Genomic DNA, 24,799 nt, shown 5'->3' with positions numbered 1-24,799 from the left:
AAGGGAAGGGGGGCTTTAAGAAGACGTCTTCCCAGCGGCTGAGGGAGGAAGCGAAGGGGATTGGCGGCGCTGGATCGACAAAGGCTCGGTCACGCCCCGCCTAGCGTGGCGGTAAGGACACCCAGAGGCGTCTGCGCCCTTGCTCGGGGGGGCGCGATCTGTGAGGGTCGAGAAGGGCCCGCCTCTGGGCGTGACGTGGTTTGATCTGTCCGGATTTCCCTCTGGACTCGGGGGGGGGGGGGGTGGGGGTTGGCGCCCGGGGAATCGGACTCTGCTCCCCGTCAGAAGGTCTGGATCTCGGCGTAGGTCGTCCCCGGCGCGCTGCACCTCTCTCCCTTCCGTCTGGAGCTGCCTGTGGGGACTATAGTTGAGTAGTGCAGCCCTTCCTCTTCCTCCTGCTCACAGACACGGGGCAGGTCAGACATTAGTAATCGCTCTTCCCCCCCCCCAATTTCTCGTCACAGGCATTAGTAATCGCTCTTCCCCTCACTTTCTCATCAGAGGCATTAATAAACGATCCCCCCCCCCCAACTTGCTTATGAGAGGCATTATTAATCGCTCTACCCCCCCCACTTCCTCGTCACAGACATTATTTATCACCCTCCCCCCACACACACAAACACACACTTTCTTATCACAGGCATTATTAATCGCTTTTCCCCCACTTCCCCATCACAGGCATTATTAATCCCCCCCACCACACACACACTTTCTTATCACAGGCATTATTAATCGCTCCTCCCCCCCGCCCCCCCCAACTTCCTCATCACAGGCATTATTAATCGCTCAAATTTGTCTCCAGCTTCCTGAATGGGATTTCCCATTTCTGTACACTGCACTATTCTGCACAGTAGTGCATCACCTATTACCTGGCTCTCTTGACTGGCTCTCCTGACACTCCTCCTCTGGCGGCTCCCTTCATCGGAGCTCCTGTCTCTGCGGTCTAGAAATAAATCGGGAGCAGTAAATCAGGGAACCAGGCCCAGCAACAGGGCTGGACGGCTTGTTCCCCACCCCCACCCCCCTCTGTGTACAGTAGAGCCTCCTGTCCTGACTGGAGGAGCTCACCCAGCTGTGGCTGGAGAGAAGCCAGGGTATCAGCTTTGTTCCCCACCCCCGCCCCCCTCTGTGTACAGAAGAGCCTCCTGTCCTGACTGGAGGAGCTCACCCAGCTGTGTCTGGAGAGAAGCCAAGGTATCGGCTTCAACTGCAGGGCTGGGCAGCTTGTTCCCCACCCCTACCCCCCTCTGTGTACAGTAGAGCCTCCTGTCCTGACTGGAGGAGCTCACCCAGCTGTGTCCTGAGAGAACCCAGGGTATCGGCCTCAACAACATGGCAGGGCATCCTGTTCCCCACCCCCGCCCCCCTCTGTGTACAGTAGAGCCTCCTGTCCTGACTGGAGGAGCTCACCCAGCTGTGTCTGGAGAGAAGCCAGGGTATCGGCCTCAACAACGTGGCAGGGCATCCTGTTCCCCACCCCTGCCCCCCTCTGTGTACAGACGCGCCTCGCGCTTTCAGATATAAATCCAACGTCGTTTCAACTTCAGTGGCAGGGGGTTATTCTTTCAGCAGGGGGGGTGTATTTCTGACCTGGTGTGTATTTCTGTTGGTGACTCCACTCGGTTGGCGAAGTGCACTGTTTTGTGAAGGGGGTACCAACCTGACTCATTTGTAGATCAGAGCACCAGGCAGAATATGAGGTAGGAGGGGGAAATGAATGATGATAATAATGGTAACAAGACAGCACCAGACACGACAGAGTTCAGCTGAGGGTGTGGGCGTATTCAAAGGGAATGGAGAGACGATATGAATGTCACCTGTGTCCGATGCGTGCTCTCTGCCTCACAGCATCAAAAGAACACGATCGACACCTCGTGAGACAACCGAGGTCCTGCAACCTCGGCCCCCTGCGTGTGCGAAGACACAGGCTGCACCTCCGCGCATCTGCTGTCGCGTCTCTGGGTGCAACTCTCCACGGTTTGACACCTCTCTGTTTTCTGTTAGGCAGAAGCCAGCGACAGCCCAACAGACAACAGGAAGCCATCGACGTGAAACGTTTTTTTTTTTTTGAGGCTCCTCTCGAGACTGGATGTTAAGAGAGGGCGATTTTTTTTTTCCTCCCACAGCAACATCTTTACGCAAAGAGTGGGGGGTGACTGGAACGAGCTGCCTGGCCCCAAGCTGGGGTGACAACTGAGGCACAGCGGACTGAAATGTTACCGTCCGTTGCGTTCTAAGGAGGAGAAGATGAGAGGAGCAGGGGCAGGTTCGGGGGGGGGGGTTTTCTCTGACCTCTACAGTCAAACAGGGCCACCAGCGGACGAGAGGGTTACTGTCTGGTTTATATTTTTTTTTCAGCAGCTTCGATACAGAAATGGGGCCCATACACTGGCCCAGGCAGGGGTAAGCGCTGGAGCCCTGGGTTCAATTCTAGACCTGGGGTGCTGTCCGTGTGGAGTCTGCATGTTCTCCCCTGGTTTGCATAGGTTTCCTCCCGCAGCCCAAAGACTGAATTGGATTTCTGGGAAAACTGGCGTGTAGGAGTGTATGTTTGTGTCTGTGCGTCTGTCCCTGCGATGTCCAGGGTGCGCCCCATTGCACTCTGGGATAGGCTCCGGCTCCCAGCCCTTGACCACTCGTTCTTAACGAGCGACCTTAACGATGCCCTGCGCCTAGGAGAGCCCAGGATCGCCCTACGGTATTCTGAGCGCCTTTTCGGCTCTGCGTTGTTTGCAAAAGTTTACAACAGGATCGGTTTGCTAAAACTGGAGGAAGGAACTGTACCCCCCTAACACCTGAGAAGCGAACAGCGGTGATCTGTGGGCTGCCAAATAAACAACCTGTAGCCACTGAGAACCTCACACTTGCTTCTGTGCGCGTCAGAGCTGTTAGCGCGCACAGCTGGGGGGGCTGCCATCTACAACACCCGAGCTGTCGTAGTGACAATACGTGCAGATTCACACCTGTCTCCTCTCTCTCTCTGCGCCTCAGAACTGTGAGATCTCAGAGCTGAGGCTGCTATGGGATATATCTTTTGGACCCGAGCTCACAACCGGCACGTGCACACAGAATCGCATCTGGCTCGTCTCTGGGCTCACCAGAGCTTTTGGACACACTGGATGTGCACACAGAATCACGCTCACTCGTCTCTGGGCTCAAAAGAGCTTATAGACACACTGGATGTGCACACAGAATCACGCTGGGCTCGTGTCTGGGCTCACCAGAGCTTTTAGACACACCGGATGTGCACACAGAATCACGCTCGCTCGTCTCTGGGCTCAACAGAGCTTATAGACACACTGGATGTGCACACAGAATCACGCTGGGCTCATGTCTGGGCTCACCAGAGCTTTTAGACACACCGAATGTGCACACAGGATCACACTGGGCTCGTCTCTGGGCTCACCAGAGCTTTTAGACGCACCGGATGTGCACACAGAATCACGCTGGGCTCGTGTCTGGGCTCACCAGAGCTTTTAGACACACCGGATGTGCACACAGAATCACACTCGCTCGTCTCTGGGCTCAACAGAGCTTATAGACACACTGGATGTGCACACAGAATCACGCTGGGCTCGTGTCTGGGCTCACCAGAGCTTTTAGACACACCGGATGTGCACACAGAATCACGCTCGCTCCTCTCTGGACTCAACAGAGCTTATAGACACACTGGATGTGCACACAGAATCACGCTGGGCTCATGTCTGGGCTCACCAGAGCTTTTAGACACACTGAATGTGCACACAGAATCATGCTGGGCTCGTGTCTGGGCTCACCAGAGCTTTTAGACACACCGGATGTGCACACAGAATCACGCTGGGCTCGTCTCTGGGCTCACCAGAGCTTTTAGACAAACTGAATGTGCACACAGGATCACGTTTGGCTCGTCTCTGGGCTCACCAGAGCTTTTAGACACACTGAATGTGCACACAGGATCACGTTTGGCTCGTCTCTGGGCTCACCAGAGCATTTAGACACACTGAATGTCGACACAGAATCACGCTGGAGTTTATCCCATCAAGCAACAGGCACAAAGCAGTCCATCACAGGACACACACACACACTCACACACCCTGGATAGGACACCAGTCCATCACAGGACACACACACACTCACTCACACACCCTGGACAGGACACCAGTCCATCACAGGACACACACACACTCACACACCCTGGACAGGAGACCAGTCCATCACAAAACACACACACACACCCTGGACAGGACACGAGTCCATCACAGGACACACACACACTCTCACACACCCTGGATAGGACACCAGTCCATCACAGGACACACACACACACACACACACACACACACACACACACACACACACACACACACACACACACACACACCAGGGCCGATCTTCCTACCCCACCAGCCTGTCTTTGCACAGTGGGAGGAAACTGGAGTACCCGAAGGGGAAACCCCCTTGAACCCAGGCAGAACGTGCAGACTCCACACAGACCGCACCCCATGAGCCGCCGACCTCACCTGCTCGGTGGGAGAGGCAGTAGAAGGTGCAGCCGGAGGAGATCAGGGCGGAGAGGGGGACGGCGCCGGCCAGGAGCCCCCAGGACAGCGGGACGAGTCCGGAGCGGTCACACGCGATGGGGGTCACTCCTGTCCGGTTGGAGGATCCTCCTTCAGGTGCTGAGCCTTGGAAGAAGAGCCAGCATGATGGCGTTAATCTGCTGCCCCGATGCGGGAGATGTCTGGGATCTCTGAGCTCTGTGGTTACTCCGTCTCGACTCGTCAGGCTGCTGTCCGGACAGACCCCCCCCCCACCTCAGAGCCCCCCGGGGCCACTGGGGGGCATGAAAACAAGAGGACAGTCCAGCCCCGGAGGACGAGACCTGCTCACCTCTAACAGCATGTGAGGACAATGTAGCCCCTTCGGGTCCTCAGAGATCTGCTGCTGTGATGCACAGACTGGCGCACCGATTGGTTAGCTGGCAGACTGATTAACTGGCACACTGATTGATTAACTGACAGACTGGCACACTGACACACAGTTAATTAACTGGCGCACTGACACACTGATTGATTAACTGGCGCACTGACACACTGATATACTGATTGGCGCACTGACACATTGATTGATTAACTGGTACACTGACCTACAGACTGGCACACTGATTGACTAACTGACATATTGACATACCGATTGACAGATTGATTGATTAACTGGCACACTGACTGGCACACTGACACACTGGTTGATTAACTGGCACACTGACACACTGAGTGACTAACAGACACACTGACTGGCACACTGACACACTGATTGATTAGCTGGCATACTGATTGATTAACTGACACGCTGATTGATTAACTGGCACACTGACACACTGATTGACTAACTGGCAGACTGATTAACTGGCACACTGACACACTGATTGATTAACTGACACACTGACCAACAGACTGGCACACTGATTGATTAACTGACATATCGACATACTGATTGACAGATCGATTGATTAGCTGGCACCCTGATATACTGATTGGCGCACTGACACACTGATTGATTAACTGGCACACTGACACACTGATTGATTAACTGGCACACTGACTGGCACACTGATTAACTGGCACCCTGGCACAACGAGCGATTAACTGACAGACTGGCACACTGAGTGACTAACAGACACACTGACTGGCCAGACCCAGCCTCGCTGAGCCCCTAGAACCCCTAGATCTCTCACCTGGGAAGACGAGTCGGGTTCCGTTTCCGATGTTGATCTGGCCCTCGACTCTGTCGACACAGTAATACAGCGCCAGGTCCTCCTCGGTGACGTTCTCGATCCGCAGGCTGCTGTTGTTCGGAATGGCGGTGAAGCGAGACTCCAGACCCTCTCTCCTGTACACCTTATTATGTTTCTCCTGATTGGAGCTAGAGAGCACCAACTTCAGCACCAGGACCGGGGTGCACCAGGCGCGCTGCGCGAACCACATGGTCTCCATGCGAGTGACGTCACAGCCCAGGATGACCGTGTCGCCCGGACTGACCGCTCTCACCTCGGCGCGCCCGGACAGGGGCCCCGGTCCCAGGACGGCGCCTGCGGACACAAAGCCCTTCACAACCCCGAGCTTTTCAAATCCAGTCGGTCCAAACGGCTCCCTACAACCGCCCCGAGCGAGTGGCCACGGGACCTTTTTTTTTTAAACGCAAAATGTCGTTTACAGGTCGTGCCGGCCGGGAAAACACCTTGCTGGACGACACGAGGCTCGGGAGCCGACTTCCAAGGTGAAGTCCAAAAGAATAATAAAACGCCCATTTGATGCTCTCCGGCGCCATCGTCAATTGAAAAACGCTTTAAAAACGCGCTCGGAGGGATCAAACCGTTTTGGCTCAAGGGGACGTCGATAAGTGCTGTTTTTTGCTTTTCCAAAAAAGAAGCAAGTCGCAAGTGGTGCTCTAAGATCATAGTCTACGAACAGACGTGTCTTAATAAGCTTCAGTAATGAGCGTAGCTTTCATGTGCCAATTTTATTTGCTGATGAGTCAATATGACGCGACACGCGGCAGGGGTGTTTTGATCATTCGTGTTGAATGATCATTACAGGTCTGGGGGGTCCCAAGTTTGAATTCCGGACCGGGGGGGAGGACACTCTGTGAGGAGTCTGCATGCTCTCTCCCCCGTTTCCTGACGCTTCTCCGTTCATTCGGACCCACGGACTGCCCGATTCTATGGGAATTCAAACCTTACACGACGCACAACGCACAGGGCATTTACGACAATCAAAAAACAACAACAACAAAACACCAGCATTATAGGAAGCGAATTAGATTTCAAACTGTCTGGAAACGGAGAAGCGGCTCGTTAAAATATTGTACCTCGCACCTTAAACACGCCGGACGTCCCCAGAATGTGACATATTTAATTGATAGACTTTGAGCGTGTGATACCGAGTGATACCGATCAATACCGTCTGGTAGCGGGTGATACCGTGTGATACCGAGAGCGTGTGTGATACCGAGAGCGTTTGATACCGATTACACTCGTGTGATACCGAGTGATACCGACTAATACCGTGTGATACCGAGTGATACCGTGTGATAGCGTTTGATACCGATTAATACCATGTGATAGCATGTGATACCGAGAGCGAATAATACTGTGTGAAAGCCTGTGATACCGATTGATACCGTGTGATACCGTGCTATACTGGTATTATTATTATTATTATTATTATTATTATTATTATTATTATACCGATTAGTTTCGTGTGATAGCGTGTGATACCGATTGATACCGTGTGATACCGTGCTATACTGGTATTATTATTATTATTATTATTATTATTATTATTATTATTATTATTATTATTATACCGATTAGTTTAGTTGATAGCGTGTGATACCTATTGATACCGTGTGATACCGTGCTATACCAGTAGTATTAATTATTATTATTATTATTATTATTATAATACCGATTAGTACCGTGTGATACCGGGGTACAATGTGATACCGAGATCGTGTGTGATACCGAGAGCGTTTGATACCGATTAATACCGTGTGATAGCATGTGATACCGAGAGCGTGTTATACCGTTTGATACCGATTAATACCGTGTGATAGCATGTGATACCGAGAGCGTGTTATACCGTTTGTTACCGATTAATACCGTGTTATACCGTTTGATACCGATTGATGCCGTGTGAAACCGTGCTATACCGTTTGATACCGATCGGTACCGTGTGATAGCGTGTGATACCGAGAGCTGCACCGAACCTCGCCGATTTACTCACCGGCGCGCGGGGGGCAGTCTGGCACGCGTGCCCGGGTGTCCACTCCTGACGTATAAGCGCTGTAATTAGCGGCGCCTCTTAATTATCCCCTGCTCCCGGACCAGGCGCGCGGCCCGGGGGGGAGCAGACAGGGGGTTCTGGGAACGGGGAAACGGACCACCGGACAACGACTGGCCGCGACAAGGCGGCCGTATTGGGAAGAGAGCCCCGGTAAGTCCCGCGAGTCCCGTTTTTTTTTCCTCAGTCCCGGTTCGACGAAGAGGTTCTTGGCGATGAAGGTGTTTCTCTCCATTTTTTTTAACGCAGCGTCTTTTCCGGCTTCGGGGGCGATGATGACCTGAATGTCGATCCCGGGCGGAGGAGACGCGTTTTCGCTGGTTCTCACCGTCTCCATTGAGAGGTTTTCCGATGCTCTTTTCACCCCGAGCGCCCGGAGCCGTTTATACAGCAAGTGTCGAACCGCATAAGCAAAAACAAAAAAATGCAATTGTATGTGAAAGACCTACATATCAGTTCACAACTGATTGTATTCCTTAAACATCTGGAAATTGATTTTCTCTGTCCTTAAGCATCGTCATTGGTTCGTTTTTGATCAGTGTTTCTCTTAAAAACGAATTTGAGAACGCAATGCTTAGAAATCATGGTGTGATTTCACGTTATTGTCTTGACTACAAATGACTGTTTTTTTTTGTTAGTCACGGGCGTAGTCGTTTCGGATCGGAAAGGTCTGTGCCCTGAAATCATGATTGTGGTCGTGTTACAGATCGGTGTTTTCTGATGGATTCGAGTGGTCCATCGCCGTCAGCGCGGCAGTCGATTAAATGATCGACTTGTAGAGGACAGTGGTCGAGTCGTTTACGATTTAAAAATCGAACTTCGCTTTCAAAGTCGCAGAGTGAGTGAATGAGAGACCCGAGCCGTTTCTTTCTTTAAACGCGACGGCGGCTGAAGACCTCAAACATCAAAACATTGCTGTACTTAAAAGACACCCAAGGTCTAACATTAAATAACCTAACACTTCGTGCCATTTTTTTTTACAAAAGGTTTCAAACCTCAGTATCTTGGAGTCGTGGATATTCTCTATTCCAAATGTGCCCAAATGCGTTTTAGGATATTTCCTTGGACATATCGATAGTTTTACCTGTGGGGCTCGCAGAGTTGCCCTATCTCTCCGACTAGGGACAGGAGAAGGTTGAAAAACGACATTTTAATAGAACACAAATCGATTTAAAAAAAATCGACTACTCGGGGGGAATCGAACAAAAGTCGAGCCCGGCGATACAGTTTGGCGGCGCGACCCTGCACGTGTCCGGTTTTGAAACCCGTCGAGATCGATGTGACGGTCCTGAAAACCCACCCGGCGTCGAAAACGGTCTCGATGTCGGCAAAGCACACAAGGTGGCCGGGGAGACTGGCGCAAAATCGAAAAGTCCCTTTTTCGCGTCTGGCGGTGTCCAATCTGTGCGTGAAAAAAAAAAACTTTTCTACAACGGTTTTCAAAGTAACACTTAATCGCTCGATCAGGCTGAACGTTGTACGGGAAAATATCACGGTGGCTTTAAATTCGGACATAATACAAAATGTACTTAAATCTTGCGATTAATGCCACTACGTTAAAAAACAAAACAGCGCTTTTCCGACACTCTGTGAACAGTTCATTTATCATGCCGATATTTCCACGATGTATTTAATTCCAACCACTGGGGTCAAAACGTGTTCCCAAGCCAAAAAATGTACCGTCAACCATCGTCTCTTAAAGTTACGCTGGAGCACCCCGGTTATTTCAAGTAGCCGGAACTCCTGTGAATAATTTAGCAATATCTCTATTAGAGACCTAATAGGTTCTAAACCAAATGTATACAATTCTACTTTAATCGCTCTGAGTTGTTCAATAGTCGCCGACGAGACGTTTCGGACCGCTTTTCTGATTATTGTTACGAGCCGGCTTTCGGACATTAGGGAAGCCGTAAAAAGACGAGAGAAGTCAGTTTAGGTCCGTCTAAAAAAATAAAATAATAAAATACATAAATCAACTTTGTTTACCGTGTGCTGCGTGTTTGAAAGACACCGGACCGTGACATCTTGCGTAGCAGGCCGCCAGGTAGACATTTAGGCACACAAAAAAAACAATTCAAGCTCACGTTTGTACGATCTATTGCACTTGTATACTCACAGATCACAAAGAGCAGCTTCATTTTTTAATTTGATTTTTTTTTCTGCTGGGTTGATCCTCAAACCGAACTCAGGCGGGTGGCACCTTTCATAGGCAGCTCGACTCTTGGTGTCTCTGAGCTTTTTCGCCCTGTCTTTCCTCCTTAAACGATGTTAATCGAAGCCCCGCCTTGGGCTAAGCCTTTCTGTGACGAGAGGTGAAGGGCAGCCGATGTGTTCCTTAGAAATGTTCTTGGGAGTCGTTTTTTTTTTCATTTTTTGTGGGTTTTCTCTGTGCCACAGGTACAGTTGCAATCGACAAGTTACACTACTGGGCTTAAAATAATTAAGGCAGGACGGGAGGCTCTTCTTTACACAGAGGGTGGCGGGGGTGGGGAACAAGCTGCCCAGCCCCTGTGGTTGAAGCCGATACCCCGGCTTCTCTCCGGACACAGCTGGGTGAGCTCCTCCAGTCAGGACAGGAGGCTCTACTGTACACAGAGGGGGGCGGGGGTGGGGAACAAGCTGCCCAGCCCTGTGGTTGAAGCCGATACCCCGGCTTCTCTCCGGACACAGCTGGGTGAGCTCCTCCAGTCAGGACAGGAGGCTCTACTGTACACAGAGGGGGGTGGGGGTGGGGAACAAGCCGCCCAGTCCGTGTGGTTGAAGCCGATACCCTGGCTTCTCTCCAGACACAGCTGGGTGAGCTCCTCCAGTCAGGAAGGGGGGGCGCTTCTGTACACAAAGAGTGGCGGGGGTGGGGAACAACCCCCTCCCCAGCCATGATGTTGGGGCCGCTATCCTGCCGGGGTGATATCGATTAGAGGTGTAGATCGAGGTAGCGGCCTCCTCTCTATTACATACATTTTCTGCATTGAGAAAAGTCGCCAGAGATGTGACCGCGCAGTTTCTTCAAGGGAACAAAATCGCAGATCGCGGGGGCGCTTTGAAGCTTCAATAGCGCATAAATGTGGGAGGTATCTTTAACTCTCAGAAACCCCGCGCTTCTTCTGATCATTATCCAAGTGAAAATGTGTCGGGTTGTCGCGGACAGTTCTATAAGCACGTAACGTTTCCGGGTCCAACGGATGGCTTTTCGCTGCTCTGAACGTGATGCGGCTGTCGAGAAAAAGACGTCCGCCTTCTCTCCCGTGTGTGGCCGATCTCCCCTGCTCGCTGGTGTCTTGGAGTGCGGAATTTACGCCGGGGATCGGCACGGCGTCGTAGTCGCCAGCATGGGTGGCCTCGGATTGACGGGGGACCCGGGTTCGAATCTGGACCCGGAGTTTATCTGGTGTTCGTGGGGGGTTTCCTGCACACGGCTCAGAGACGTGCTGGTGGGTTGATCAGCTTCCGGGAAAACTGGCCCTGGTGTGAGTGTGTGTGTGTGTCCTGTGATGGACTGGTGTCCTGTCCAGGGTGTGTGTGTGTCCTGTGATGGACTCGTGTCCTGTCCAGGGTGTGTGTGTGTCCTGTGATGGACTGGTGTCCTGTCCAGGGTGTGTGAGTGTGTGTGTGTGTGTCCTGTGATGGACTGGTGTCCTGTCCAGGGTGTGTGTGTCTGTGATGGACTGGTGTCCTGTCCAGGGTCTGTGAGTGTGTCCTGTCATGGACTGGTGTCCTGTACAGGGTGTGTGAGTGTGTGTGTGTCCTATGATGGACTGTTGTCCTGTCCAGTATGTGTGTGATGTGAGTGTGGGTGTGTGTGTGTCCTGTGATGGACCGGTGTCCTGTCCAGGGTGTGTGAGTGTGTGTCCTGTGATGGACTGCTGTCCTGTCCAGGGTGTGTGAGTGTGTGTGTGTGTCCTGTGATGGACTGGTGTGAATTTGTATGTGTGTGTGGAGGGGGGTGTTCGTCTATATACGGACAAAACGGTGTGATCTGGGGAATTTCTGCGTTTACCTCCATCATTTTCAATTCAGTTTTCAATTCCAGGCTTTATTGTCCCCTGGGGGAAATGTTTTTTTGACGGCACGGTCAAACACAACATGTCGGACGCGGTACTGGTGATTAACTGCGACCGCAACTAGTCTCTTGGGTGATATTTCGTTGTTATTGTTGTTGTTGTTGTTTGGCGCTCTGTAGGAGGTTGGCGTGTCAAGACCTGCTCGGATCTGAGCGCAAAACTACTGCTGACATCCTGTGACTCCAGACCACAGGAGCCTTTACGTGTGCTCAGGCTGCACTCCCCCCAAAACCGCAACTAACGGTCAGCGAGCAGAAGCACTTGTAGGCGTTGTGAAGTGTTAGTAGACCATCGATCTGTTAGCAGTAGCTGCGGGTTTTCAACGTGATAAGACGCCATATCGAGCCCCCTGTTTACGGCTCTGGTGCTGTCGTGGGCTTCCGCCTACGCGACACGCCCACCAGCGCCCGCCCCGCCCACTCCCGTCGGGAGGCATTGATTGGCCGACGGAGCCGACGTAAACACGCCCCCCTCCCTCCTCCTGCCCTCTGGCCCCTCCCATCTCGGTTCAGGAGTTGTCACAAACTGCTCGGGCGTGCGAGACAGAAGCATACAGAAAGCCAAGAGCCTCTATCTGATTAAATACTGCTTATTTCCTTATTGTTCCCGACCCTAATGTGCTCAGACCATCCTGCATCTGCACTGGACTGGAACGGCACACAAGCGCGGTGCTCACGGACTACAAGACCGGGGCGTGAAAGAACTACATTTCCCGGGAGGCACCGAGCCCACAAAAAGTGGGGACCACGTTTTGTCTCCTTTAAACTTTTTCCAGCCAAAGCGTAGTGTAAATTAAGATTCATACGTCTTTAGTTTAATTCATGGACAGTCTGTTTTGAAATCCGCCTGGTATTTGGTCTTCTATAGAGCATAAATGTCTGTACTGTGATGAGGTGCCACCTTGTGGACAAAGACAGTAATTACTCCGTAGGTACATTCTTCAGACCGTGTGCTATTATAGATTAAGACCATTTCAGTGTTTTAACAATCATATATAATATCACACGTTTATATGTTGACAATTTAATGTTTTGCTCATTTACGTCTTCGGTACAAAAGGGCTGCGTTTCTTTCCAGGGAAAAAGCAAGTACTGGAAATAACCTCTCCCTGTGCTCAGATAGATCTCCGATTTATGCACAGGATTTATCTAGGACCAGGACTGGACAGCCCTGCTTTAAAGACCCCTGGAGATTCTGCAGACACACACACACACTGACCCCTCCAGGACTGGACTGGACAGCCCTGCTTTAAAGACCCCTGGAGACTCTGCAGACACACACACACACACTGACCCCTCCAGGACCAGGACTGGACAGCCCTGCTTTAAAGACCCCTGGAGACTCTGCAGACACACACACACACACACTGACCCCTCCAGGACCAGGACTGGACAGCCCTGCTTTAAAGACCCCTGGAGACTCTGCACACACACACACTGACCCCTCCAGGACCAGGACTGGACAGCCCTGCTTTAAAGACAGATTCCTGCTTCACCAGATATGGACACTGGCTTCATAAATTGTGATTGCATAGCCTAGTCTTTGTGTTATTTTCTGCTTTTTAGTGTGAAACTACATTTTTACCCAAACCTATGAAGCCTATTTCCAAGTTTTTCATAAAAGAATCACAGAAGGGTTAGACAAGACAGTTAAAGGCTTAATCTAATCTATCTACAATATGAGTGTGACACTAATCTGTCACATTCATAACGTATAGATTTAATGAGTTCAAAAGTAAAGGTTCATTAGTTTTGATTTAAACCTGACTGAAATAATCACTGATCACATTGTGTGTGTGTGTCCTGTGATGGACTGCTGTCCTGTCCAGGGTGTGTGTGTGTGTGTCCTGTGATGGACTGCCTTGTGCCTGTTGCTTGATGGGATAAACTCCAGCGTGATTCTGTGTCCACATTCAGTGCGTCCAAATGCTCCGGTGAGCACTGAGACGAGTCAGATGTGATTCTGTGTGCACATTCAGTGTGTATAAAAGCTCTGGTGAGCCCAGAGACGAGCCCAGCGTGATCCTGTGTGCACATCCGGTGTGTCTAAAAGCTCTGGTGAGCCCAGAGACGAACCAAAAGTGATCCTGCGTGCACATTCGGTGTGTCTAAAAGCTCTGGTGAGCCCAGAGACGAGCCAAACGGAGGTTAGCGTGTCAAGACCTGCTCGGATCTGAGCGCAAAACTACTGCTGACATCCTGTGACTCCAGACCACAGGAGCCTTTACGTGTGCTCAGGCTGCACTCCCCCCAAAACCGCAACTAACGGTCAGCGAGCAGAAGCACTTGTAGGCGTTGTGAAGTGTTAGTAGACCATCGATCTGTTAGCAGTAGCTGCGGGTTTTCAACGTGTTGCTACGCCATGTCGAGCCCCCTGTTTACTGCTCTGGTGCTGTCGTGGGCTTCCGCCTACGCGACACGCCCACCAGCGCCCGCCCCGCCCACTCCCGTCGGAGTCGCGGCATTGATTGGCCGACGGAGCAGACGTAAACACGCCCCCTCCCTCCTCCTCCTGCCCTCTGGCCCCTCCCATCTCGGCTCAGGAGTTGTCACAAACTGCTCGGGCGTGCGAGACGGAGGCATACAGAAAGCCAAGAGCCTCTATCTGATTAAATACTGCTTATTTCCTTATTGTTCCCGACCCTAATGTGCTCAGACCATCCTGCATCTGCACTGGACCGGACCGGACCGGACCAGAACGGAACGGCACACAAGCGCGGTGCTCACGGACTACAAGACCGGGGCGTGAAAGAACTACATTTCCCGGGAGGCACCGAGCCCACAAAAAGTGGGGACCACGTTTTATCTCCTTTAAACCTTTTCCAGCCAAAGCGTAGTGTAAATTAAGATTCATACGTCTTTAGTTTAATTCATGGACAGTCTGTTTTGAAATCCGCCTAGTATTTGGTCTTCTGTAGAGAGGGAAATGTCTGTACTGTGATGGGGTGCCACCTTGTGGACAAAGACAGGAAGTACTCCGTAAGTACACTCTTCAGACCGTGTGCTATTATAGATTATTAAGACCATTTCAGTGTTTTAACAATCATATATAATATCACACGTTTATATGTTGACAATTTAATGTTTTGCTCATTTACGTCTTCAGTACAAAAGGGCTGCGTTTCTTTCCAGGGAAAAAGCGAGTACTGGAAATAACTTCTCCTAAGTGCTCAGATAGATCTCCGATTTATGCACAGGATTTATCTAGGAGCAGGACTGGACAGCCCTGCTTTAAAGACCCCTGGAGACTCTGCAGACACACACACACACACACACACACACACACACACACACACTGACCCCTCCAGGACCAGGACTGGACAGCCCTGCTTTAAAGAACCCTGAAGACTCCTCAGACACACACACACTGACCCCTCCAGGACCAGGACTGGACAGCCCTGCTTTAAAGACCCCTGGAGACTCTGTAGACACACACACACTGACCCCTCCAGGACCAGGACTGGACAGCCCTGCTTTAAAGACCCCTGGAGACTCTGCAGACACACACACACACTGACCCCTCCAGGACCAGGACTGGGCAGCCCTGCTTTAAAGACAGATCCCTGCTTCATCAGATATGGACACTGACTTCATAAATTGTGATTGCATAGCCTAGTCTTTGTGTTATTTTCTGCTTGAAACTACATTTTTACCCAAATATATGTAGCCTATTTCCACGTTTTTCGTAAAAGAATCACAGTAGGGTTAGACAAGACAGTTAAAGGCTTAATCTAATCTAATCTACAATATGAGTGTGACACTAATCTGTCACATTCATATCGTATAGATTTAATGAGTTCAAAAGTAAAGGTTCATTAGTTTTAATTTAAACCTGACTGAAATAATCACTGATCACATTGTGTGTGTGTGTGTGTCCTGTGATGGACTGGTGTCCTGTCCAGTGTGTGAGTGTGTGTGTCCTGTGATGGACTGGTGTCCTGAGAGGAGAGGGGAGCCCCCGATTGCCTTTTCAATCAAAATTATTGATTGACTATTTTCAGGTGCATTCTTTGGAAACTGAACTTGCGTTTTCAATAAAGTTTCTGGACGCTTAATTGCTTAATTGATGAAGTCTCCTGATTGGCCGGGGTACGATCTCACCCAGGTGGTGTGAGAGAGGTCTGTGGTCCAGAGCGGAGGGAAACGTCATTTGTCGGATCAGATCACAGGGGAGAGAGAGAGCGGAGGTCCTGTCGTGAACACAGCAGAGCTGACTGGGCTCGGAAGCAGAGGTATGTGATGTACAGTACAGTGTTTAGCGCAAACTCTCGGAGAGCACGCTGCTGTCTGGAGAAGAGCTACAGCTCTGAGCTCAATGCTACGAAAAACCGTGCGGAGTCAAGTTGGAGACCAGCTGAACTTGTGCTTACTACACAAAGGGCTCAGCATTGCTGTCCTAATTAGCACGAACTACAAGACGCTCTGAGTCGGAGCATTTCAATTAATTTAACCCGTAAATGAATATGTTGGTCACGTTAATATTGAACTATTACTTTGTGTCGTGTTTGTGTATAACGGGATGTTTTAATTTAAGAAGGTCAATCATGCTAAATTATACCAGATGAGTGTACGAGATGACTAACGCCATACTCGACGCCAATTCGTCACGACGCAAACGAGAGCAGCAGTTGCGGGTTTGAATTTGAACGCGAATCCTATTGAAGCGGGTTTTATTTGCACTGGTAAATGACGAAGATTCATACGGAGATCCTTCAGATGTAAGCGAACGTTTTTTTTTTGTTCGGTTGTATGTACAATATATACATTTGTGTCTGCACATTTAGAGGCGACGTGTTGCAGTTTATCGAAGTGTGTTTTTAATTTGTGTGAAGTTAGAGACCAGCTGAACTTGTGCTCATTACACAAAGGGCTCAGCATTGCTGTCCTAATTAGCACGGACTACAAGACGCTCTGAATCGCGACATTTCAATTAATTTAAACCGTAAATGAACATGTTGGTCACGTTAATATAGAATTACTTTGTGTCGTGTTTATGTATAACGGGAAGTTCTTGTTTTTAAGTTTAAAAGGGGCATCTTTGTATACCAGATGAGCGTACAAGCGCGATACTCAAGGGTAATTAGTTGTTGAACAAACGAGAGCAGCGGTTGCGTGTTTGAGTGTGATCTGAACGCGAATCCAATTATAGCGGCTTTTATTTGCGCTGATGAACGATTTCGATGAAGACGGAGGTCTTTCGTATGGAAGCGACCGGTTTTGTTTTTCGCCTGTATGCGTCTGCAAGGACCTGAGGGCGTCTGATCAGGGGAGCTACAGAGTGAGGGACCTTCAGGGAAACACTATCGTCACTGTGGGAGGTGAGCGGGTCTACAGTAGGGTCACTAGAGGGGTCTACGCTCCTGACAGAGGGGGTTCTTGTATCGCTCTCAGTCCTGATGGTCTTCCAGCTCCACTCGCTCTCCCGGTCTGAGAATTAAAAGGCTCAGAGAGACCGACTGTACTACTGCACCACCAGAGACGGAGGAGAGATCCAACCAGACTGCTTACAGGTGGGGACAAATCACACTCTTTTCTTTGTGGGGTGTGGCAGGCTGTGATCTCAATATTTGGAGATGAAATCTGTCAGACCATGGAAAATATACATGTAAAAAAATGTGCAGATTTTCCTGCAGCTGTGTAGGGGTTTAGTTCAGGAAGTTGGCATTCAAACTGGGAAGAGAGCCAGACTGCTGCCTCAAGGGGGAGAGAACAGTGTTTCTGTGAGGCTGCTTGTGCTCTTTGTGGGAGGTCCTGACGGTAGGTCAAGGGCAGATTAAGGAGGTGTGTGAAATCGGTCTGTATCCTCTGGGAGGAAAAAATGCAGACGTTGGTTGTATTAAGTCCTTGTTCAAGTGTTTATTCCCAGCAGGTGGGGGAAGTTTGAGCTTGCTCTTGGGGGGGGGTCATATCTACGCTTCATTACACCAAGGGTGGTGGGGGTGGGGAACAAGCTGCCCAGCCATGTTGTCGAACCCTGGTTTCTCTCCAGATCCTCCAAACATGTAACTCCTAACTGCCAGAGGGGTAAGATGGGCCAGAGGACTCCTCCTTCTTTGTGATCCATCTTGTCTGTTGTAGGAAAAAAACAGCTCATTGTAGTTCTTCCTCAGTCTCATCCACCCTCACGTTCCTGTTGGCTGAACACAAGCTGGGGCAGGAGCATGAAATTAATGATGAGACTGAGGAGGAGAACTCACTTCTGTGCTGAAGGGTTTCTGATCTTCCTTCTTGTGATTGAGAGGAAAAGGAAAAAGAGCCCACCCACCCTGATGGGGAGTGAGTCTGATCTTCACCCTGTTCTCTGCTCTCCTTCTGCGTGTGTCCACTGGCTCAGTCACTGAGCATGAGAGAGAGGTGAGTGAGACACACCTGTCCTGTATTTATACAGTCTAGAGATGCACGGTCCAGAGACGCACCTGTTCTGTATCTATATGGTCCAGAGATGCGCAGTACAGTTGCACCTGACCTGTATCTATACAGTCTTGGGATGCGCAGTACAGGGACGCAACCTGTCCTGTATCTATACAGTCTAGAGACACACAGTAGAGTCACACCGGACCTGTATCTGTACAGTCCAGAGACGCACAGTAGAGACACACCGGACCTGTATCTATACAGTCCAGGGACGCGTGGTGCAGAGACACACCGGACCTGTATCTATACAGTCCAGGGACGCGTGGTGCAGGGACACACCGGACCTGTATCTATACAGTCCAGGGACGCGTGGTGCAGGGACACACCGGACCTGTATCTATACAGTCCAGAGACAGGTGGTGCAGAGACACACCTGTCCTGTATCTGTACAGTCCAGAGACGCGTGGTGCAGAGTCACACCGGACCTGTATCTGTACAGTCCAGAGACGCGTGGTGCAGAGTCACACCTGACCTGTATTTGTACAGGATAGAGACGCACGGTGCAGAGCAGAGACAGCTACTTCACTGTCGGGTTTAGTGTGGTTGTAGACCTGAGCATCACCAGCCATTTTGAGCCGATGATGTTAAACTTAATATCTGACCAAGTATGAATATGTCAATAGTTCATCATTGTTTGTCTCCAATTCTCCTCGCAAGGCCACATGATTCCCTGGAAAACACAGATGGACTTTTGGAACAGTTCAGCGGAAGACTACAGGTGTTGCTTAATGAAGTACAGTTTTGTACCAAAACAACTGAAAACCTGACGGAGAATTAACGAGGACACCCTTTCTTGGATACTCTCTGTACGTGTTAACCACTAAACCAGACCGTCTCTTCAGTCTGCTTCCTGAATAATTAGTTTATTGGCCTATTTACTATGCTGGGGGTTCACTGGTATGGTAGGTCACTAAACCAGCTTCTTTCCTGAATCTCTTTTTGCATCTTCACTATCCTGGATTATCTCTCTAATGGTTAGTCACTAATCCAGGCAGTCTTTTCCCTGAATATTTTGTGTTGGATATTCAGTTTACTGGATAGTAATTTGTAATGGTTAGTCACAACAGTCTTTGTCCTCAATATTCACTCTTATTCACTGTAGTGGCTGGTCACTGTGATAGTGAATCACTGTAACAGATATTCACTGAACTGGCCAGTCACTATTACTGGTATTTGTTGTGATTGATAATTACTTACAATTATTCACTGTGACTGGTATTGTGTATTCACTGTAACAGATAAGCAATGTAATGAATATTCTCTGTGACTGAGTCTCTGTACTGGAGATTCACTGTCATAGATAATTGTCTGTATTGGAAATTCACAGTAATGGTTTAAAAGATGTTCACTGAAATGGTAAGTCACTACACTCGTTGGTGTCTTTGCTTATTATTTTATTAAATATTCGCTTCACAGAATCTTCACTGTGATGGTTGGACACTAAACCAGTCACTCTACTATGAATAACTATTGGGTCTTCACTACGCTGGGTGTTCAGCAATGGCTGTACAAAAAACATCACTTTATTTCGTGAATAATTATTGTACTACATAGTTACTGTGCTGGATATTCACTGGAATGGTGAGTCACTAAACCAGTGGATCTCTCTGTGTTCACTGGAATGGTGAGAGGAGTGGGGTACCAGCCAGGTGGGAGCTGGAGGAGTGGGGTACCAGCCAGTTGAAGCCGAGGAACATTCCTGTGTGACCGTGAACACACTCAACCGAGATCTCTGTGGGATCCTGAAGGAGGAAAAGTCAAGAGGGAGGACAGACACTCCGACATCGGAGCTCTCTCCCAGTCGGACACCAGGAGCCCCGACGCCCACATCCTCCCCCATCGGCTCCATCTCTCCGGTCGTGTCGTCTGGACGTCGGACTTCAGGATCTCGGGGAAGGTTCCCTCCTCCCAGCCCGGCTCAGGCCTGAGGAGTCTGGAAGATCTGGGAGAAGCCAACAGGAAGAAACTCCTCCTGGACCTCGACTCTGGGAGGAGCCCCAGCGCCTGGACCCCCAGAAGACTCAGGATGACCAGGAGGAGCCCAGGGGTATCAGAATAAGGAGGAAGAGGAGCCCAGTGGTGCCATAACAATGAAGGGGAGCCCAGGGGTGTCAGAACCCCCAAACAAGGTGAGGAAGGGGGAGAGAGCCTGTGGACAACACGCCTGTGTCTTTCCAGGACGGGTTACCAGAACAGCAGCTCTGGACCAGAGCAGTCGGGACTCGGTGGAGCACAGGCTGCCTTCAGGCATGTTTATTCCCAACAGGAGCCAGGTCAGACCCTGTACCACGCAGGAGAGGGCACCCCCAGACCTGCAGTTAGAAGTCAAGAGGGTGTTCTCGACCGGTCAGCACAGGTAGGGGACAGGGTACCCCATCAGCACTGAAGGACACGAGGCGCCAGGCAGGTGAGTGCAGACCAGGTGAGTCTCTCCTTCACTGGCTGTCCCTCGCAGGCGACGCTGGTCTTACATGATCGGGGCTGATCGGACCAATCTGGGATCCACAGATGCCGAGGGGACAGAGTAGGAGTCATCTCGGGGACACATCCGGGGTGTCCCAATCTCCTGCCTGCTGGAGCCTGTGAGGATGACCATGATGATGATGAAGAGCTGCAGGTGACCCTGATTCAGGTTGCTCCTTAGAGACGAGCTCCAGGCGGAGAGCCAGTGGACTCCTCCTATCGGGGCTCCAGGGGGTGACCCTCAGGGCTGTGTCCTGACCTCCTACTGTCTCTCGCCCCCAAGAACCTGGTCAGTGTGCTGTTGACACTCTCGTACCTGAGTCCAACACCAGCCTGCAGCCTGAGCACAAGGTCAGGTTAGTCCTGTCACTCCTGTGTCACACCCAGGGCATCAACACACAGCCCTACTAGTGAGAGAGGAGAACTGTTATAAAGTTACTAGCATTGATATTAGAGCCTGGTGAAGTATTGTTATTGTTGAATTAACACAATCTTGAGTGACAGGCGAGCGCTGGGCTGAACACAGATGACGAGGCACAGAGAAACTGCAGAGCCAGACTGCTGCCCTCAGACACACGGACCAGCTGTCACAGCTGTGCAGCCTACAGCAGCGTGTCCTGGGATGGAGGTGGGATGCTCTCTCCTGTCTCTCGTTCCCCTTTTCCAATAAGTCCAGCAGCTGACACTGGGAAGACATGTACGTATGAAGATTGAACCCTCTCCTGTTTCCTTTCCCTAATTTTCCAGGATGTCCAGGGGCAGACAGTGGAGAGACAAGTATGGCTGGGATAGAGGTTGGATGTTCTCTCCTATAATCTTTTCCCTGATTTTCTGGGATGTCCATAAAATTGACAGTTGGAAGATGGGTATGGAGGAGGAGTTGGAATGGAGGTTGATGCTTTTTCCTGTCTTTTTCCCTATTTTTCCAGGATGTCCAGAGTCTGACACTGGGGAGACAGGTCTGGATAGGAAGATGGAATGGGGATTGATGGTCTCTCCTGTCTCCAGCAGTGTCTCCTACTCTGAGTTCAAACACCAAAATGTCAGGGGTCAGAGGTCAAGATGGACTCCAGGTCAGGGGCAGCCAGTGGGGAAGACCAGTGTGGATGGAGGTTGACGCTCTGTCCTGTGTTCATTTGTGGTTTTCCAGAGTCCAGAGGCTGCCAGTGGGAAGATGGGTATGAAAGAGGTGTTGGGATTGACATCGGACTGTATTTTCCTTAAATTTCCAGGCTGGCCAGAGGCCGATAGTGGGAAGACGGGTATGTATGAAGATTGAACCCTCTCCTGCACTCTTGTTTCCTAACTTTCCAGGATTTTCTGAGGAAGACAGTGGGAAGACCAGTATTGATGGGATGATGGATTGGGGGTTGGATGTTGTCTCCTGTTTCTTTTCCCTCATTTTCCAGGATGTCCAGAAAAGTCAGTGGGAACACCAGTGTGGGTGAAGTATTGGGATGGAGGTTGACGCTCTGTCCTGTGTTCATTTCTGTAGTTTTCCAGGATGTCCTGAGGCTGCCAGTGGGAAGACGGGTATGTATGAGGAGTTGGGATAGAGGTTAGCTGCTCTGTTTTTTTCCCTTCTTTACCAGGAAAAGTGCAGAGGCTGACATTGTGGAAGACATGTACGTATGAAGATTGAACCCTGTCCTGAGTTCTTCTCCCTAATTTTCCAGGATGTTCACAAGCAGACAGTCGAGAGGCAGGTGTGGTGTTGGGACTGATGCTGAGCTCTCTCGACTGTATAATTTTCCAGGCTGACCAGAGGCGGCCAGTGGGAAGACGGGTGTGGTTGGGATAGAGATTAGATGTTCACTCCTTTAATCTTTTCCTTCACTTTCTAGGATGTCCAGAAAATTAAAACCCTCTCCCGTCTCTATTTTCCAGGTTGGCCAGAGACTACCAGTTGGAAGATGGGATGGAGGTTTGGAGCTCTTTCCTGTCTTTCTTCCTCCTTGTGTCGGTCTCTGTGACGTCTCTTGAGCTGTGTGTCTTTCTCTCAGTCCAGCTGCTTGTGCTCTGTAAAACGCTACACTTCTGCAGTATTAAACAGGGCTTCTTGACTGTGGGATTGCAGGTTTGATTCCAGAGGGGGACACAGTCTTGTACCCCAGAGTGAGGTACTTTGCTCAGATAGACTGTTCTGATCATGGTTATCAGTGGCTGTACTGTAGGGAGTGGGGTGTTTACAATGGTGTACTCAATTCTCAAGAGGATTGTACCTTAATACACTGACGCATCTATGTGTTGAACTTTCACCTGTACTAAGCTTTGTTACTCAATGATATATATACAAGTGTGCTGAAGTGTTTCCTATATAATACTTTAACACCCAAACCTGTGTAGTATGCTCCCATCTCCACTGAGCCTTAATACTGGTAATCCTCACACTTGCATACGAACCTCTCTCCTGTCCTGAGCTTTAATTCTCAATGACAGACCTGTGTGCTGAGCCATCCTGTGGACTGTACTGTAATACTTAAACCAGCGTGCTGAACTTGTACTTAATTTAATTCTCACACTGACACACGAGTGCTGAACTCTCACCTTTACTGTGCTTTCACACTCAAGTGTGTACTGACCCCTCATGTGGACCGTACTATCATACTTCAACCAGTGTAACCACTGGTGCTGAACTTTAACTTGTAAGTGGGCTTTAATCCTCAAACCTGTGTGCTCAGCTCTCACCTGGACTGCACTAAAATACTTAAACCCCTGTGCTGATCCCTAACTTGTAAGTGAGCTTTAATATTCAGTGACACACCAGTTTGCTGGACTTTAACCTGCAGTGTTCTTTAAATCTCAAATCTGTGTGCTACACTCTTACCTTGACTGAGTTTTAATACTCGATGACACATCTGTGAGCTTTACTCACTTGTTTGAAATTTTAAAATCTTGGATCTGTGTGGTCAGCTCTGGAATAAAAAAACTTAAAGCAGTGCTTTTTCCTGTGATTCGATATTGAAACCCGTGTGCTCATCTCTTACCTGGAGTGTACTCAACATAGGAAAAAAAGTACCCGTTCAGTTTTTAATACTGAAACCTGTGCTCTGAACTCCTCAGCTCCACTGAGCTGTAATGTGTGGTAATACTTAAACCTGTAAACGTAACTCTTACATTGACTGTGCTTCAATACTTCAATCTGTGTCGTCAGGTCTCACCTGGGCTGTACTGAAATACTTAAACCAGGGAGGTGAGCTTGTACTGAGCTTTAATATTCAGAGATGTGTATGCTGACCCTTCTGTAGTGTACTTCAATACTCATCTGTGCTATACTCTTACCTCTACTGTGTTTTAATACTCAATGACACACCCGTGTGCTTTACTCACCTTTGCTGTACTATAAAAGTGAAACCAGTGTGCTGATCCCTAACTTGTAAGTGAGCTTTTATACTCTGTGATGTGCATGCGTGCTAAACCTTCACAAGCAGTGTATTTTAATACTTAAATCTGTATGCCGGACTGTCATCTGTACTATTGGAATACTCAGCCCTGTGATGAGCTGTAACCTGTATTGTTGTAATACTCAGATCTGTGAACTCGCGTATCTGACTGGTACTATTTTGCAATGCTCAGACATGTGTACTGAACTCTCACCAGTACTGAGCTTTAATACTTAAACCAGTGTGCTGAACTCACTTGTATGCATCTGTAATATTCAGTGACATGCATGCTAAACCTTCATCTATAGTGGACTTTAATACTTGAATCTGTGTGCTACACTCTTACCTTGACTGAGTTTCAATACTCAATGACACACCTGTGTCCTTTTACTCTCACCCTTTAAACTTGTACTTAATTTAATTCTCGCCTTGACACACGAGTGCTGAGCTCTCATCATTACTGTGCTTTCATGCTCAAAAGTGTGTTCTGACCCCTCATGTGGACTGTACTATCATACTTAAACCAGTGTAACCAGTGTGCTGAACTCTAGCTGTTAAGTGAGCTTAAATACTCAAACTCTGTGCTCAACTCTCATCCAGACTACACTAAAATACTTAAACCAGTGTTGTGCAGATCTCTAACTTGTAAGTGAGCTTTA

The 24,799-nt window shown here is 49.6% G+C and overlaps 1 protein-coding gene and 1 long non-coding RNA gene across 2 annotated transcripts; one reads left to right on the top strand and one right to left on the bottom strand.

Moving 5' to 3' along the window:
• Positions 1-242: 242 nt before the first annotated feature.
• LOC138243284 (uncharacterized) lies at positions 243-10,025 on the bottom strand. Its single transcript, XM_069198877.1, has 5 exons — positions 9,937-10,025; positions 5,714-6,067; positions 4,500-4,664; positions 870-943; positions 243-395 (listed from the first exon to the last, which is right to left on the bottom strand). The coding sequence occupies exons 1-5, from the start codon at positions 9,956-9,958 to the stop codon at positions 282-284; spliced, it is 729 nt and encodes a 242-aa protein (XP_069054978.1). The 5' UTR covers positions 9,959-10,025; the 3' UTR covers positions 243-281.
• A 3,916-nt stretch (positions 10,026-13,941) lies between these two features.
• LOC107076266 (uncharacterized) lies at positions 13,942-22,597 on the top strand. Its single transcript, XR_011191953.1, has 7 exons — positions 13,942-14,859; positions 15,986-16,112; positions 17,126-17,390; positions 18,122-18,234; positions 18,952-21,385; positions 21,505-21,551; positions 21,687-22,597. It is a non-coding gene; the product is annotated as an uncharacterized lncRNA (long non-coding RNA).
• The last annotated feature ends 2,202 nt before the right edge of the window (positions 22,598-24,799 follow it).

The sequence above is a fragment of the Lepisosteus oculatus genome, chromosome 14, assembly GCF_040954835.1.
Source record: "Lepisosteus oculatus isolate fLepOcu1 chromosome 14, fLepOcu1.hap2, whole genome shotgun sequence".
Lineage (NCBI taxonomy): Eukaryota > Metazoa > Chordata > Actinopteri > Semionotiformes > Lepisosteidae > Lepisosteus > Lepisosteus oculatus.
Note: the sequence above shows the minus strand (reverse complement) of the source record. Positions and strands in the feature narration are given on the sequence as shown.

What these genes read in the sequence shown, in the direction of transcription:
- LOC138243284 (XM_069198877.1), bottom strand. Translation starts at nt 9,958, where the DNA reads ATGAAGCTGCTCTTTGTGATCT. An exon ending in CTGCCTCTCCCACCGAGCAG is followed by an intron (nt 944 to 4,499) that starts GTGAGGTCGGCG and finishes ATTTATTTCTAG; the next exon opens with ACCGCAGAGACAGGAGCTCC. An exon ending in GAGCCAGTCAAGAGAGCCAG is followed by an intron (nt 396 to 869) that starts GTAATAGGTGAT and finishes GTCTGTGAGCAG; the next exon opens with GAGGAAGAGGAAGGGCTGCA.